Source organism: Rhinatrema bivittatum, chromosome 2 (genome assembly GCF_901001135.1).
Source record: "Rhinatrema bivittatum chromosome 2, aRhiBiv1.1, whole genome shotgun sequence".
NCBI classification, from domain to species: Eukaryota; Metazoa; Chordata; class Amphibia; order Gymnophiona; family Rhinatrematidae; genus Rhinatrema; species Rhinatrema bivittatum.
This window is the reverse complement of record NC_042616.1, coordinates 512,898,871-512,917,563: the sequence shown is the minus strand read 5'-3', so window position 1 is coordinate 512,917,563 and position 18,693 is coordinate 512,898,871. Positions and strand designations below refer to the sequence as shown.

The 18,693-nt window shown below is 44.8% G+C and overlaps 1 protein-coding gene across 3 annotated transcripts in view; it reads left to right on the top strand.

The window, feature by feature from the left end:
* The window catches only part of DEK (DEK proto-oncogene), a 213,427-nt gene that overhangs the window by 48,946 nt on the left and 145,788 nt on the right, over nucleotides 1-18,693 (top strand). For all 3 annotated transcript variants that reach the window (XM_029590742.1, XM_029590743.1, XM_029590741.1), the window contains exon 4: nucleotides 7,112-7,221. In XM_029590742.1, the coding sequence (XP_029446602.1) occupies nucleotides 7,112-7,221 (110 nt within the window). The remainder of the gene's footprint in view (nucleotides 1-7,111; nucleotides 7,222-18,693) is intronic.

The window sequence follows — 18,693 nt, the reverse complement described above, 5'->3', positions numbered from 1 at the left end:
TCTCCCGGTCGATGTACCTCAGGGCCACCTACTTGCCGGGGGTGGACAATGTCTTGGCAGACAAACTGAGTCGTGTCTTCCAACCACACGAGTGGTCGCTCAATCCATTGGTAGCGACATCTCTTTTCCAGCAATGGGGTTATCCCTACATAGACCTCTTTGCGTCCCCTCAGAACCACAAAGTGGACAATTACTGCTCTCTCATTCGGAGCCAACACTCTTGGCCCAGAGATGCATTCTCCCTAACGTGGACAACCGGTCTGCTGTATGCATTCCCTCCACTTCCTCTTCTGTCGAGGACTCTCGTGAAGCTACGTCAGAACAAGGGGAACCATGATCCTGATAGCACCACACTGGCCATGCCAAGTATGGTTTCCCATACTTCAGGATCTCTCCATCCGCAGGTACATTCCCTTGGGAACGGACCCGCATCTGATCACTCAAAACGACGGATGCCTCCTCCATCCCAACCTCCAAGCCTTGTCCCTGATGGTATAGATGTTGAAAGGTTAATCCTACAACCAGTTAACCTTTCGGATTCAGTTTCTCGTGTCCTGATCTCTTCACGAAAGCCTTCCACAAGAAAATCTTATTCCAATAAATGGAAAAGGTACACATCATGGTGCACTTCTCAGTCCCTTGATCCCTTTTCCTGTCCAGGTTTCTGAAAAAAGAAAGGTTCAGAATGGTTTCCCTGGGCACCCTGATTCCCCTCCTGCAAAAAGGAGACTTGCTATGTTTCCTCTATTTTTAAGACATGTAAACTCACATCGAGATCTTCCCAAGTCACAGGAAGTATCTCTGATTTGTGGTGGGAAAACACCACTTCCAATACAGAGTGTTGCTGATCGGGCTAGCATCTGCTCCACGTGTGTTTACGAAATGCCTGGCCGTGGTAGTGCACTTCTGAGGACTGGGAGTGGATGTTTTCCCTTACTTGGACGACTGGCTGGTCAAGAGCACCTCTTGGGGCAGATCGGTCCATGTGCTTGACCATCTGGGTGTTGGAGTCACTAGGGTTCTTCATCAACTACCCAAAGACCCATCTCAGCCAGTCACCTCAATTGCATTTTATAGGAGCCGTATTAGACATGGTTCAGAGAAAAGCCTTCCTGCCCCATTCTAGGGCAGTCACCTTGGCATCCATAGCGGTGGTGAACAAACAGCCAGAGGTGTCAGCTCGGCACATGTTGAGGCTGTTGGGCTATGGCAGCGACTGTCCATATTACTCCCTTGGCACGCTTACACATGTGCAGAGCCCAATGGACCCTTAGGTTGCAGTGGCGCCAGGCCACCCAGATCCTCCAGGCCCGCATCCAAGTCCCTCTGGGACTCTTTGTCCTGGTGGCAGGTTCTCTCGAATTTGGAACAGGGAATATCTTTCCAAACTCCCTCCTACACAAATTATCCTAACCACAGATGCACCTTGGGATGGGGAGCTCATGTAGAGGGGCTCTGCACCCAGCACCTTTAGTTCATCCAGGAAGCACGAAGTAATATCAATTTTCTGGAGCTTCAGGCGATCAGGTACACTCTGTGGGTTTTCAGAGATGGGCTGTCCAACACAATATGTTCTGATCCAAACAGACAACCAAGTAGTGATGTGGTATGTCAATAAGCAGGGATGCACAGGATTGTACCTACTGCATCAGGAAGGGGTCCAGATCTGGTCTTGGACTCTGTCCCATGGGATTTTACTCAGGGTCATGTATCTGACCAAACAGAGAACGTGATAGCGGACAGGCTAAGTCAGGCCTTCATACCCCACGAATGGTCACTGTCCCATTGTGTGATGAATCAAATCTTCCGTCTTTTGGGGAAGCCCTGACATGAACTTTTTCACATCACCTTGAAACTGAAAGGTGACTCTGTTCTGCTCCCTGTTCAGGTCATACAGTGAGCTAGCTTCAGACGCCTTTGCTCACCATTGGGGCAGGAGTCTTCTGCATGTGTATCCTCTGATTCCTCTGGTGACACTCTCCTGAACCTTCAGGAGGTTCTCCTAGGACAGCAAAATGTCTGTCCTCATACATGGGTGACATCAAATGGAGCCCAGCATGGAAAAGTTTCTAGAACTTTAACTAGGCATACTGAGCATGCCCAGCATTCCCTATACCACTCTTCCACGTGGGGTCCCTCTTCAGGCTCGTAACATAGAATTACAAAAAAATTAACAAATAGGAGAAACCCAGCTCCTCTGGGGTTCTGGGCGGGTTTCGTGAGGACTAACATCCTGCTGTCTTAGAACACCTGTCACAGGTAAGTGACTGCTTTAGGACAAGCAGGATGGTAGTTCACACACATGGCTGCTCCCCAATACAAAAGGGGACCAACAGACACAACAATCACAGTGCTGTTGGTAACAAAGGGGCAGACAGCCTGAACCCAAACAATGGGCCCTAGGCAGGGAGAGTTGGGCTCTACACCTCAGAGAGACTCCGAAGGACAGACTGGCCAAACCTACCATCACCCATCAGCCAACCCTATCCAGACAGTAGAGAGATGTGAATGTTGCAGCCCTGCAGATCTCCTACACTGGAACAGCTCACAAGGGGGCCACCAACGTTGCCATGGCTCTGACAGAATCAGCCTTGACATGACCCCCGAGAAGTAGTCCCACCTGGGCATAAACAGAAGTAGATGCAGTCTGCTAGGCAACTGGAGTGTGCCTGTTTGGGCAACTCCCAATCTATTCCTGTGAAAAGAAATGAAAACTTGGGTGGTGGTGTGGGATCTGCTAGCAGGTTAGCAATCTGTTGGGATTTGCTATGCGGATGGGAGGAGCTAGCAGATGAGAATAGCAGTCTGATAGAATCCCCTCCCCAAAGGGGGAGGAGTAGCAATCTGTAGTTACTGCCTCCTATGGGTCTGCTAAGGGATGGCAATGTGTTATGATGTAGACTGCAGAGTTGGCAATCTGTACCAGCAGAGTACTAAAGTTGGTGCTCAGCTGGACAGAAAGTAGATAGGTGAATCCTTGGGCCGATGGTAGATGACAGCACCCCCAGGAGGGAGTCCCGAGAGGGACCACCGGCTAGGCTGGAGTATGGAGACAGACACAGATAGTTCTTTTATTAGATAGGTAGTATAACTACCAGAGGTGGCAGTAGTGAGCTGGTATGCCCGGCAGGGCTGAAGTCCCTCAGATACTGGAACTGCGATTCCAAGGTTGCTGAGCTGCAAAGAAACTGTAGATAGTGAATAGATAGGGTATGCAGATATACATAGCCAGTACTAGGTGATAACTCATTTAAGGTCTTGAGATGGCTCAGTAGCTGGAAAGGGTTAGGCCCTCTGAGTGACTACCTGGTTCCAGGGAAAGCTCTGAGAGAGCGGTGGTAACTCACAATCTGTATCTGGAATAGCTTCTAGTCAATAGAGAATATTCAGAGTGTTCAGGAACATAGGCCCTTGAGGAGCGAATGCCAGTTCCTATATACCTTCTGAAATAGTAACTCACAATGTCTGTACATGCACTAGCTTCTGGACTCGGAGAATCTTCAGAGTATTCAAGAACATAGGCCCTCGAGGAGCGAATACCGGTTCCTATCTGTAATCTGAAATAGAGAAAGAGAATGAGGCCCCCAAGGAGCGGGTACCCCTGGTAGGTTCGCAGAGGCAATGTTGCAAGAGTGAAGCGGGTCCAATGGAAATCCCGCAAGCAATCCTTTGGGTGCAAAATAGTCTTTGGCCAGCCGAAGCTAGTCCAATCGGAGTCCTTGCTAACTCGATCTGTTAGCAAAAGTAAAGACCTTTTATGTTGGAAGCAGATGACGTCAATACAGGGGGACACCCCTGAGGTTCGCGCCCTTGCTGGTGCATACTTCAGAGCGCATGCCCTACGTCATCAGGAACATGGCAGATCCGCAGAGTTGAGCTGGCCCGGTGATGCAGGGGAGAGGCGGCATGGAGACGCTGCGGCATCAAGCCGTCCATCAGGCACAGAGGGAGTCGCCACACAGGTAGAGAGGGTGGAGCGAGGGTGAAAGCAGGCACGAATGCAACAGGTGGACTGTATGGGCTTCTCTCCGATACAGATAGAAGTCTAAGGCTCTCTTGCAATCCAAACTGTGTGCAATGCTCTTTCGCCTTGGTGTGATGGCGCCTGGGAAAGAATGTTGGCAAGACTATTAACTGGTTAACATGGAAATACGTCACCACCTTAGGCAGGAACTCTGGGTGCATATGCAAGAGCACCCTGTCAAGATAAAACTTGGTATAAGAGAGATAAGTCACTAAGGCCTGGAGCTCACTGACCCTGCACACTGAAGTGACTGCCACAAAAAATATGATATACACCAATTGCACTTAGATGAGCTCTAATGGAATTGGTTTTCAAGCCAGCCTTCAATAGGTGTAGAAGGTAATCAAGCAGTTTGGGGGGGGGGAGAACAAATTTAGAGCCTTCTGCTCACACCACACGGAAAACCTCCTCCACTTTAGCTTGTAGGACTTCTGCGTGGACGGCTTTCTAGAAGCCACTAGGGACCCAAGACACATCTTCTGAAAGATCAAGCATCCTGCAGGATCAGCCTCTCAACTTCCAGGATTTGAGTGACAGGGCCTGGAGTTTGGAATGCTGAAACCTACCCTGATCTTGTGTGATGAGATCTGGGGAAGTCCCCAAACTGATCGGTCTCCAGAAGGACAACTCCCGAAGGAGTGGAAACCAAATCTGGTCTCAGCCAATGAGGGGCTATGAGGATCTGCTATGGTGTCAACCAGAAAACCTTGCAAAAAAAAGTAAAAACAAAAAAAAAACCCCCACTTGAAACCTCTTTGGTGTTAGGCCTATTTGTGGGCTTGGCCCTCAGTGCTATTTTGGTATGAAAGGCTTTTACTATATTGTAACTGTAATTGTTTACTCATGGCTTTCTAACTGCCAGCAGTCAAGCCTACCTATGGAAAAAGCAACAGCGAGACCCTCACCAAATACAGAATCTATCACATAATAGAAATTGAAACAGTGAGACAAAACCTAAACTGGAAACCCATAAAGCCAGACTTTGCCAGCAGTGTAACACCGGAGAAATAAAAACAAATACATTTTCCTGTACCGTACATAAAAGAAATATTCAGAGATACACATTTCCCAAAAATGATGGAAAAGTAAAATTCTTCCCACTTCTCTGAGAAGAACCAACAGCAGCTGCAGCTCATCCCTTCCAAACCCTCCGAGTCACCAACAGTTATCCCTCGCCTCCTTTCCGCTCCCCAATCCCAGCAGTCGAGTCTTCTCTGTCCCTTTCAGGCTGAGAGTCAGAATGCTGGGGAAGAAGAGGGTGAGCCTCAAGCTCCTGTCCCAAACTCAGCAGACACTGTGACTGTCCCTAACCACCTGCAGTTCAGACTCATACACCAGGAATCCTAACAGAGAGCAACTACTGGTGCCTCTAGCCTGCTTGCCTGCCTCGCTTCACTCGCAGGTCATTTAGACTCTTCTCCCTCTACTTCTTCATAGGTGTACACATTGCAACTTTAAGTCCAGGACTCCCAAGTCCTGATGCTTCTGCTGCAGCTTTTTGCATGTGGGACCTTCTTTCAAGCTGAAGCAAAGTCCTGCCTTCTGCACCTTGCTGTGTTTTCTTCCTGCAATGCTCTGGCTGACTGCATTTGATAAGACCTGGGCCACCGCCTACCTCATTGGCCCTACCACAGTGTGGTTAGACCCCTGCTATGCTCCTTCTTATTGGCCCCATAGCTGCTGCAATCGGTCCAAAGCTGTTGCAGGAAGTCTCCTCTATTGATCAGTGGCCCACAGGTAACTGAGAACATGCCTGATTTAAAAAAAAAATTAAAAAAAAGGTAGCTTAGGGCAGGGGATTCACTGAATCCCCTGAAGGCACTGGCTACCAATAGAGCCCTCCTACAATTTTTTTTTTCTCCATGCCAATAGCAGGACCGTAGTGCAAGGTCCCAGTAGGAAGCTCTCACTTCCCACCAGTAGGGGCTCTGGGCTTCTGGAACTGTCTGGTCAGTTCTCCCAGCTCCGTGGCTTGTTGTGACCATCTTGGTTCTTGTTTGTACTTGCATATTTCTAGGCTATCAGTCAGTAGGTTGACAGAGTTTGGGTCTCATTTTCAATCCCTCTTGTTTGAGTTCTGCTTCCAGACTTGTTCTATCTCCCGCATATTCCTTGCTGCTTCGGATCATATCAATCTCATCTAGTTTTGCTGTTTCCAGTGTTTGCTTGCACTTTCAGTAGTGTTCCTATTTAGACCTGGTTCCGGGCTGCCTACCTAAACTCTGCTGGCCATCAACACCTGAGAGCTCAGCCCAAGAGAAAAGTGGTCATAACAAGCAGAAGACACCTAGCTGCCATTCCAGCTGGAACCCATCAGACTCTCCTTGTTAGCGTACTGGCCACTTTTGACCTTGGAATCACACCTTTTGGCTCACATATAAGGATTGCTTAAGGCAGGGATTCCCAAACCTGTCCTGGGGACTCCCACATCCAGTTGTTTCCAAGGTATCCACAATGAATATGCATGAGAAATATTTGTATGTACTGCTTCCATAATATGCAAATTTATTTCATGCATGTTCATTGTGGATATCCTGAAAACATGACTGGATGTGGGGTTGCAGGTTTGTGAAGTCCTGACTTAAGGTACATATCTTCCTTTTTGGATTAAAAAAGAACTATAGTGGAAAGCTTTTCTGCTTAACTGATTACCCTTTTTTCTGTTAATGGTATTTACTAGTATTCAGATTACGTGGGTTAAATGCCACTAATATGCATATTGGTTAAAGTTTTTGACTCTGGTTTGGTTTGTTTTTTTTGGAGGTACTTGGCCATACATGTTATGGGAGACTTTGGCAATTTATCCACAACTGTCTGTGTATTGTCTGAATCTTGTAATGGTAGCATTGTTTTCTATAAATTAGCTTTTTTTTTTTTTTTTTCCTTCCAATTTTTAAAAGAACATGTGATGTTTAATGATGGATTCATCAACAGTTTAACCACATAAATCTCAGTTAAAATGAATTTTGTACTGCTCTTTTATTTTTGTAAGAGAATTGCCAGATTTAAGATGCAACAATATAATCAACTAAATGTTCTGAATGCTTACTGTACATACCTATAACATGAAAACTTTTTTTCCTCTAGGGAAAGGAGAAAAACTTTGTGAAATTGAATCTATACAGTATTTCTTAAGGAAGAAGAAACTGGAAGACCTCAGAGTTCTACATAAAGTTCTCTACAACAGGCCTGGCAGGGTAAAATGGTTTAAGACTTCTTTGCATGCTACTAAAATGTCTTTTGATAGATTTAACATACTAGAGCCATTAAAATTCCCCATCTATGAGTAGGGTTTTAATTACCCATGACACGTGGGAAATGGCATCTGACTGACTGAGACAAACGAACCCTTCTCTCCTAGCTCATAGAGCTTTTGCTCTGTTGAATATGCACAGGTGTTCCCATGTGCATGCTACCTTGTGAGGCACCTCAGTCGTCTTTTTTTTTGTCAATTTTTGCATGGATGTGTATTCTTGCTGTCTCTTTAATTTGTTTGGTACTTTTATAGTTTCTTTTAGTCTTTATCTCGCTTTGCCTTACTGCCTTGATAGCTTCTCAACAGCACTTTTCAGTGCTACCAAAAAATAGAAAAGTGGGGGGAAAAAAATAAAAAATGTCTGGCTCCAAGAAGGTAGTCTTCAGCGGCTTCAAGGATCACGTGTGTGGCTGAAAGATGTCCATCACCAGTGACCACAATATTTATTATAAACATCTGTGGCCAGACTGATCTGAATGTTGCTGAAGTCCCAGAGGAACAAGGCCCTGGAAAATGGAAGAACTTTTGCAGATCGGTGAAAAGCTGGAGTCATTCCTTCTCTTGGAATGTGGCCTCCTTAGGCTTCCTCCATGCCAAGTTAAGCAGGAGCTCATCAGGCAAAGCTCTCCCTTCTGTGGTGCCAGCTTCCCTGAGGAAGAGTAAGGTGCTGAAACACCGCAAACAGGGAGGGGTCTGTGATCCCTTTGCAGGCCCCTTGGGACTTTGTAATGCATAAGAAAAAAAAAAAAGTGCTGTGGATCAAAACCATCAAAGTCTAGGTCTAGATCGGTTCTATCAATGCACCTGGTGCCATTAATGCACTGCACCTTTGGCCTTACATCTCCATTGATGCATAAGGCCTTAAGTCAACTGACTCAGCTATTTGCTGCTTTGATGCATTCAACCTATGATCCCTCGACACGCCATGCCCCAGTGCAGTTGGCACACTAGTCCCTGGTCCCTTCAGTACACGTGATGCATTTGAGGCAGAAATGGGCCCTGAGGGTGATTCACTGCACTTTCCTTCCTCCATCTTGATGTATTTATCTCTATCCTGTCTTCTCAAGCAAGGACTTCATTTGGAGACACCAGATCCTGATATGCTTCATGGTGCCTCTGATTTCCATTTATCCACCAGTTGAGTTAACCCAAGAGGCTCCCTTCTTAGTCAACCCTCCCTCCTGGAGTCCATTAGGAGCTTCTCAAGAGGATGAACTTATTCTGGTCTCTTTCCCAACTCCTGATCAGAGGACACAGCTACCTAGAGACCAGTTAATGGAATTATTGAAGACATTCTTTGCCTCAGTGGCAGCTAGTGACTAGGAGAGCAACCTTCAACATCTCCTGTCCAGAGTAATGAATTTATTCCCTAAAGGGGGAGTCCCTTTCACCTCCCAGTGGCGGAATCTAGCCTCCAATCATACCTCTCCATGGAGGAATCTAGTCACTCTGAGGAAGAAGCACAGGATACCATCGTCTGGAGCAGTGGTTCTCAACTGGTGTGTCGCAACACTTCCCAGTCCCCCACTGACCCAGCGGCTCTCCCTACCCGAGCAAAATAGCTCCTCCACTCGGGCAGAACGCAGTAAGACAACTGGAGTCAGCAGCACTGGCATGCTCTCTTCTTCCCGCCCCCTCTCCGCGGCCCGGAAGAGGAAATGGTGAGCAGTGGGTGCATGCGCGGGAAGAAGAGACCATGCTAGTGCAGGCAGCATCGGCCCAAAAAAGAGAAGAGGCGCGGCCTGAAGAATGAGGAGAGGGGCTTGGAGTAAAACGAGGAACAACATCAATCCCCGCAGCTGATGGGACTTCTTTTTCCGCAAGGGCTGAAAGTGAAGGAGGTTGCTGCTGCCGCTAGTTTGGGGGGGGGGGGGGGGGTGTGAATGAGCAAGCATGTGTATGTGTGTGATTGAGATCTTTTGTGTTTGAGAGAGATCATGTGTATGTATGATTAAGAACCTGTGTGTATAAGTAAGAGAGAGAGCATGTGTCTGTGTGATTGAGAGCCTGTGTGTGAAAAAGAGAGAGCATGTTTGTAAGCATGTGAATGAGAGTCTGTGTGTGAGAGAAAAAGACAGCATGTATGTGTTTGAAAGCCTGGGTGTGTAAACAGGAAAAGACAGACAGCATGTGTGTAAATGTGTAATTAAGAACCTATATAAGTGAGAGAGAAAAAGCATGTGTATATGTGAGCGATTTGAGAGAGAGGAGAAAGCTACAAACAAACTATCCCTCCTCCTACTCATTCAGAACAATCTCAGGGCACCTGGATATCAAACGTTCCCAGGTATGCGGCACAAAACATTTTTTGTATCCTTATTTTTCATTATTGGGCCTTTGTGTCTACTATTTTGAAATATTTTATTGGTATCTAGAAATTTTTGATACTAGTTTTTAATTATTGGATATTCCATTCATCAGATGTTTTGAAATCTGTTCTTTTTGTTAATATGATTTTGCTGCTATTGATTTTATATTTCTTGATTTGTTTTATAAGGACTGGTGATTCTTTTTTTTTCCTTTGTTACACTGCATACAGAGACTCTGGCTTGTTGTGGTTTCCAATTCCGTTTTTGTCTGCATGCTTCTAGTTATGCGTTTTGGTCTCTTTATTCTTTGCTAGGTGAGGGTCTGCACATGTGACTGAGGTGAGGTATTCTGCTGGCACGTAGTTTCTGTGAGGGCTTTATAGCAGCCTGGCTTGTTCCGTTTTCCTAATACGAGGTGTATTGGTGTCTTAAGGCCTGGTGTAATATTTTCAGTGTTGCCTTTTCTTAGGTAAGGTGTTTACGGTTTGAGTACTGGAAATTGGTGCTGTTTTGGTGTAGGATGTTTACTATTTATGCAATTTCTGTTCAGACAGAATACGTATCTTTCCCTTGTCATTCTTAACAATAAAAATAATACTGGATCTTTATTTTTTATTTCCGCAGTGTGTCACACATGTGAGCATGGTCTGTCAGGTGTGTCATGATGGGAAAAAGGTTGAGAACCACTGGTCTGGAGCATGCCTCATGAATATTCCCCTCCAAAATACAGATATCCCATAACTTTCATAGTTTTTTCATTGGAGTCATGGATTAGTGTTCCTTCAACTCTCAGTTCAGAGGAAAGGTCTATGGGGGGATTCCTCTGCCCCCCCCCCCCCCCAACCTGGTCTGCAAGAGCATTCTCCTCCACCAGAAATCCTCAGGTACTCTAAACTCTTGGACAAATCAGGTAAGGTGATGGGAGTCAAACATCCGTAAGGACGAAGACTCCTGCACTGAGGTCTTTGGACTTCTTCAGATTCTAGAAAATCCATTCGAGCCTATAGCATTCCCTGTTTGCTCGATCTCATAGGATTTACAGATGGGAAAATCCAGGAGCCAGGAAAATGGATCTCATTTATAGGATTTGGGGTAGTTCAACTACCGCACTAGTCAACATTAATGGAATTGGCACTAAAACTGGCTAAATCCAGAATCTTTTCCAGCACTCCATCAGAAAAGGACTCTACACTATTCAATAATGTTGGGAAGATATTTTAGAGCTCAGTAGTCAATGCCCGCATCACAGCCTACCAATTCTATATGGTGTAATACGTTCACAGTTGTATCAACAAGCTGAAATCCCTGATAGTTTGCCTGTTCTCCAGTGACTATCAGCAGTCTCTTCTGGATGCAGAGGAGTACAAATATTTTCTCCACTCACTGTAAATCATTTGATATTGAAGCAAGATCTTCTGCAATGGCCTTCAGAGAACTTCGGATAGCTTGGTTGAGAACCAGCAGCTTCTGTGAGAATTTTCATGACAAGTTAGCTTATGTGCCATGTTCAGAGGACAGCCTTTACAGAGATGAATTCAGGGAAGCAGTCACCCAAGTTAAGGAGGAGCATGCTGCCATCCATTCTCATTTTCAGTGGGACCTGAACAACTGACTTTTAGGCATCCTTACTTAGCTTTTAAACATGCCTTCTTCCAGAGATGCTCCTTCTGCCGCTTTCTGCAGTATCATGCGCCACCTGCGATTCCTACAACAGCAGCTTCTGGCTCATGAACATCAACACATGAGATAGCAGCCAAAGACTTCACAACAAACCCAGCTTAAGCCTGTGTCTAGTTTCTGACCAGACCCTACCCCAGACGTTGACCATTTTGGAGGAGGGAGAAATCATCTTTACCTGGAAGAGTGGCAGAAGATCACTGAAAACAACTGGTTTCTCAAAATCGTGGAATCTGGTTACAATTTGCACTTACCCAACCCACCAGCTCTGCATTGTGGTTCGGCCTTCAATCTGGATGCATCTCAATTGACCCAGCTCTGTCTTTAGGTAGAAGTTCTTCTCAGCATCCAGGCAACAGATCCTGTCCCTCCCAAAAACTATGGCAAGGCGTGTTACTCCTGCTTTTTCCTTCTCCCCAAGAAGTTGGGGAGGGTGACACTTACCCTGGATTTATGAAATCTGAAAAAGTGCCTGTTAAGGGAAAAGTTCAAAATGAACACCCTCCACACCATTCTGCCCTTCTTCATAAAGGCAGGAGACTGGATGTGCACCCTGGGTCTGAAAGAAATGTATGCTTACATATCCATGCATCACTTCCTTTGGAAATACCTCTCTTTCATAATGAATTCCTCACTACCAATTCTCCCTTTTGGGCTTTCGGCCCTGGGGTTCTTCACGTAATGCATAGCAGTACATCTGTCCCCAGGGAATTTTGTCTTTGTGTACCTGGATGATTGGTTAATGAAGGGGCCTTCCAAAGCAGAGGTGTTTGGACTCCCTGCAGAAAGTCTTATTCAGCTTCTTCAGTCGCCAAGGTTCATCATTGACTTCATCAAAACTTGTTCTTACCAACTTGTTCTTACCAACAAATCAAATTCATCAGGGCATGGATAAACTCCCTGGAGGAGAGCACATTCTGTCTTCAAGCCTTGATCCAGGGCCTTCTACAGGAGGCTCAAGATCCAGCCTGATAAGTGTTGATCATTCTGGGACACATGATGGCAGTAGTACATGGGGTTCCCATGACCCGCATCAACATGCAGATTCTCCAGTGGGGCCTCTGCACTTAGTGGGATCAGTTGCTCCAGCCCTTATTGTTTCTGATGAGGGTCACTGAAGATATGAAGGTCTCTCTCCAGCGGTGGCTTGATCCAGATGTCCTGGAGATGGGAGCTTTCTTTCAATCTGGACCTGTTTCTGTGAGTCAAGAGTTGTTACTTGTATCCATACATCCTTCAATGTTGAAGTTCATGTAAAGCCTGTTCTCTGGATCTTCAAGACGCTTACGCTCACATTCCAATATTCCCTCCTCATTGTAAATTTCTGCACTTCCTAGTGGGGCATCAACATTTTCAATACAGGGTTCTACCATTCGGACTTGCCTCAGCACCCAGAGTATTCACAAAGTGCCTGGCAGTGGCAGCAGCCTACTTACACAAGGAAAGAATACATGTCTTCCCTTACCTAGACGACTGGCTCATCAAAGACCAGTCAAAACAAGGAGCTCTCAACTCGCTCAAGCTCACAATCAACCTACTCCACTCATTGATTTCTAATCAGTTACCAAAAATCGGAGCAGAGTTGAACACATGAATATCAACAGCCTTCCTCCCAAAGGACCGCGCAGAGACACTCTCCACATTAGCATGATCTCTACGCACAAGGGACACTGCAACAGCCCATCAGTTTCTAACTCTGCTGGGCCACATGGTTTCTACAGTTCATGTCACTCCCATGGCCAGAACTTTAACTACAGATGCATCCACTTTAGGTTGGGGAGCACACATAGGCAATCTCCAAATTCAAGGTACTTGGACAAAACTCGAAGCAACATTCCATATCAATTTCCTGGAGCTTTGAGCTATATGTTATGCTCTATACGTGTTAAAGGACTGCCTTTCACACAAGACTGTTCTTATACAGACGGACAACACAGTAGCCATGTGGTACCTGAGCAAACAAGGAGGTACCGGCTCGTATCTCCTTTGCCAAGGAACCACACAGATTTGGGACTGGGCCCTGACACATTCCATGTTTCTCCGGGCCATTTATCTAGTGGGCATTCACAATGTAGTTGCTGACCGTCTCAGTCGTCAGTTCCAACCTCACGAATGGTCCCTGGATCCTTTAGTAATGACCAGCATATTTCAACATTGGGGTCAACCAACAGTGGACCTCTTTGCATCCGAGCTGAATCACAAAGTAGACAGATTCTGCTCCCTGCATGAACAGAGAAACCAGTTAGCCAAGGATGGCTTTGCTCGCCCCTGGAATTCAGTCTTCTATATGCATATCCCCCGATACTACTAATAACCAAAACTCTAGTGAAGCTGCAACAGGACAAAGGGTTAATGATACTCATAGCCTTGTATTGGCCTCGACAAGTATGGTTTCCCATACTTTTCTGCCTCTCGATCAGACTGCCAATTCGCCTGAGTACATCTCCCACTCTCATAACTCAGGATCAGGGCAGGTTGCGCCATCCCAACCTTCAATCCCGATCTCTAACAGCCTGGATGTTGAAAGCTTGATCCTGCAACCATTCAATCTTTCAGCTAATGTCTCTCAAGTGCTTGTAGCTTCACGTAAACCTTCCACAAGAAAAAACTATCGATCTAAGTGGAAACAATTCACCATGTGGTATGCATAGAAAGGTATTGGCCCCTTTTCCTGCCCCATATCATCATTATTAGACTATCTCTGGCACCTTTCAGACTCTGGTCTCCAGACCACATCAGTAAGAGTATATTTAAGTGCTATCTCAGCTTACCATGATACAATAAGGAATGCACCGATATCAGCGCAACCCCTTGTCAGTAGATTTATGAGAGGTTTAATTCACCTTAAACCCCGTTAAGGCCACCAGTCACAGAGTGGGACCTTAATGTAGTACTAACAAGACTCATGCGTTCTCCTTTTGAACCCATGGATTCCTGCGATATTAAATTTCTTACATGGAAAGTTCTCTTCTTAATAGCTATTACATCTGCTAGAAGGGTTAGTGAGTTACAAGCACTTGTTACATACTCACCATATACAAGGTTCTTACATGACAGAGTGGTACTACGTACTCACCCTAAATTCCTACCTAAGGTAGTTAGGGAATTCCACTTGAATCAGTCAATAGTCTTGCCCACATTCTTCCCAAGACCTCTTCTCACCAAGGTGAGAGGGTTTTGTACACTTTACTGTAAACGTGCACTTGCATATTACCTAGAGCGCACTGCAGTGCATAGGAAATCCACTCAACTCTTTGTTTCTTTTGATAAAAACAAACCGGTAAAGCAGTGGGCAAACAAACTCTCTCTTAACTGGCTGGCAGATTGTATAGAGTTCTGCTATGAAAAAGCAGGCCTTCCTCTCCAAGGGAGAGTAAAGGAGCACCCAGTAAGAGCAATGTCAACCTCAGTAGCACACTATCGTTTAGTACCAATAGCGGACATATGTAAAGCTGCAACATGGAGTTCTCTTCACACCTTTGCAGCTCATTACTGTTTAGACAAAGAAGGAAGACAAGATTCAGCATATGGACAATCTGTCTTAAAGGACTTGTTTCCAGCATAATCCCAATTCCTTCCGCATCCAGCCTGCTGTGATTTCAGGCTGCCTCATTTTCCAACAGTTCACCAGTTGTTGTGCCGTTGCACAAGTTATTTACTGTTGGTCCAATACAAGAATGACTCAGCCTATAGCTTGCTAATCACCCATATGTGAGGACTATCAAAGCAAGTTTGCTTTCCGTAAACGGTGTTTCTGTAGCTAGCAGGATGAATTAGCCATGCTGTCTGGGAGCGTCGACGCGACGGAGTAGGCGGAGCTTCCCTCAGATAGTGTCAGTTTTTAACTCTGTGCGTCTGCGCTGTCGTCTTCCTGCGCGAATCCGTTTCTCTCCTCAGTCTTTATCACCAAGCGAGGTGTATAACCAAAATAGTGTTGAGTAGAAAATAGGGACTGTCTACAGAAGTGGGAGGGATCGCATAGCTAATTCATCCTGCTATCTACGGAAACACCGTTTACGGTAAGCAAACTTGCTTTTTCCTGTCGATAGCAGGACTGAATTAGCCATGCTGTCTGGGAGTCACAAGCTCCAGGGTTGTGGCCATATAGGTTATAGTTAAAGATTTAGGATCACAACCGAAATAAGGTAGACAGTCCTAAGGCTTGATAATGGTTGACAAGGTTGCAGTTCCCAGTGCAGCATCTGTAGCAGCCTGTTTGTCAATACAATAGTGTGTTGTGAAGGTATGAAGAGAGGACAAAGTTGCTGCTTTTGCAAATGTCCATGAATGGTACTCATTTAAGATGAGCAATTGAGGTTGCTGTCGCACATATTTGCGCTTTTGGTTTGCTTATGAGTTTGGTCGAACGTTTGCTGTAACAAAATTCAATGCAATAGCATAACCAGTTCACTATGGTTCGTTTGGAAACCGGTTGACCTGGGTTGTTCGGGTTGAAAGAGAGGAACAACTGAGATGGTCTGGATGGAGAGTGAGTTCTTGGCTTGTAATAAGCCAAAGCTCTTTTGCAGTCCAATGAGTGAAGGAGTTTGTCCCGGTCATTGAGATGAGGCTTTGGTTTGAAAATAGGTAAGGTAATTGTTTGAGATGAAATGGAGTAACTACCTTAGGTAGGAATGAAGGGTGGGGTCGTAGAGTGAACTTGTCGTGGTAAAATTCCAAATAAGGAGAATAATGAACCAGAGCTTGTAGTTCGCTAACTCGCCGTGCAGATGTAATGGCGACAAGAAAAATTGTTTTCCAGGTGAGGTATTTGATGTGACAGGAATCTAGAGGTTCAAAAGGTGGAATCACGAGCTGTTCTAGCACCACATTGAGATCCTATGGTACTGGGGGTTTTGTCATTGGTGGTTTTAAATGTAGTATGCCTCGTATTAATCTGGAGATGAGGGGATGATTAGAAATTGGGAGACCGTTATGATAATGATGAAATGCTGCAATGGCGCTCATGTGTACTCGAACTGAAACATATGCTAAACCAGAAAGGTAAAGTGTATGGAGGTATTCTAGCAGCTGGGCTGCTGTGGACGAGAGAGGATCTAGTTGACAAGGCACACACCGATCTGCATAGTGGTGCCATTTTCCTGCATAATTTCGTCTATTAGACCGTTTCCTAGAGGCAATTAATACATCTTAAGAACATAAGAAATTGCCATGCTGGGTCAGACCAAGGGTCCATCAAGCCTAGCATCCTGTTTCCAAAAGAAGCCAAACCAGGCCACAAGAACCTGGCAATTACCCAAACACTAAGAAGATCCCATGCTACTGATGCAATTAATAGCAGTGGCTATACCCTAAGTAAACTTGATTAATAGCTGTTAATGGACTTCTCCAAGAAGTTATCCAAACCTTTTTTGAACCCAGCTACACTAACTGCACTAACCACATCATCTGGCAACAAATTCCAGAGCTTTATTGTGCGTTGAGTGAAAAAGAATTTTCTCAGATTGGTCTTAAATGTGCTACTTGTTAACTTCATGGAATGCCCCCTAGTCCTTCTATTATTCGAAAGTGTAAATAACCGAGTCACATCTACTCGTTCAAGACCTCTCATGATCTTAAAGACCTCTATCATATCCCCCCTCAGCCGTCTCTTCTCCAAGCTGAACAGCCCTAACCTCTTCAGCCTTTCCTCATAGGGGAGCTGTTCCATCCCCTTTATCATTTTGGTTGCCCTTCTCTGTACCTTCTCCATCGCAACTATATCTTTTTTTGAGATGCGGCAACCAGAATTGTACACAGTATTCAAGGTGCGGTCTCACCATGGAGCGATATAGAGGCATTATGACATTTTCCGTTCTATTAACCATTCCCTTCCTAATAATTCTTAACATTCTATTTGCTTTTTTGACTGCTGCAGCACACTGAGCCGACGATTTTAAAGTATTATCCACTATGATGCCTAGATCTTTTTCCTGGGTGGTAGCTCCTAATATGGAACCGAACATCGTGTAACTATAGCAAGGGTTATTTTTCCCTATATGCAACACCTTGCACTTGTCCACATTAAATTTCATCTGCCATTTGGATGCCCAATCTTCAAGTCTTGCAAGGTCCTCCTGTAATGTATCACAGTCTGCTTGTGATTTAACTACTCTGAATAATTTTGTATCATCCGCAAATTTGATATTTTATATAGGAATAGAATAGATTTTTAAACAGGATTTAAAAATACAAAATGCATGGGTTTTTTTTTCTTGACTTTAGCAGCACAGGGATTACCTGCCTGAATCTTTAAACAAACTTGCAGGAAACACAAAAACCACAGGTTGGAGGAGGGGGGAATTAATGAGCAGTCAAGAGATCTGAGCTTAGTTGTTTTAGAATGCCATATGAAAGGAAGGATGTAAGTTAAGAGGTGCTAACAAAAGGAACAGAGAATAGACAGAGCTTGCATATTACAGACATATGTTTCAACAGTTAATTACAGATAAAAAGTACTGTTCTGTTTTTTTGTGAATAAGTCATGACCAAATAAGCAGTACTGAACTGAGCCATTGATAGTTTAGCAGTGCATTCTGACATAGTCAAACTGGCCATAGCTGCCAAGCAACCAAAAAGGTAGCCACTCATGCACCAGATACCCATGTTCACTACTTATAAAACAACCAGCAGCACAGAAGTGCAAGCCAAGAAGATTACAGCAGGAAGCACTGAGAACCAAAGACATTAGAGTCCTGGCAGTACTGTGCCACACTCTGCTAAAGACTTCGTTATTTGACCAGTGACTTCTGAAACAACTAAATTTCAGACGATACAAATCTTAGATGGGGGTTAGGTATTTCAGATTAGGGTTAACATAAGAAATTGCCATGCTGGATCAGACCAAGGGTCGATCAAGCCCAGCATCCTGTTTCCAACAGAGGCCAACCAGGCCACAAGAACCTGGCAATAACCCAGACAGTAAGAAGATCTCATGCTACAGATGCAATTAATAGCAGTGGCTATTCCCTAAGTAAACTTGATTAATAGCAGTTAATGGACTTCTCCAAGAACTTATCCAAACCCTTTTTGAACCCAGCTACACTAACTGCACTGACCAGGAAAAGCAATGAATGTGGTGAACTTTGTATAATAAACCTTACATGATTTGGTTATTGTCTCCTCCTCTTCATTTCAAATCTGATAAAGTGGAGCCTGGGATTGGGGGGGGGGGGGGGATAGTGCCCAAGGGGCTCAGCTTACAATGTCATCATAACAGTATTCTCAGTCTCCATTTACTGGTAGGGGAGCAAAACCCATTTATTTATTTATTTAAACATTTTTTGTATACCGAACATATTGTGTATACTTCAAGTCGGTTTACAATAAAACAACAGACTGTCTTTAACGACATATCTTAAAAACAAATAAAATATTATAAAAGATAAAACAAACTCCACTAAAAATGAAACCCTATAAAAAATAAC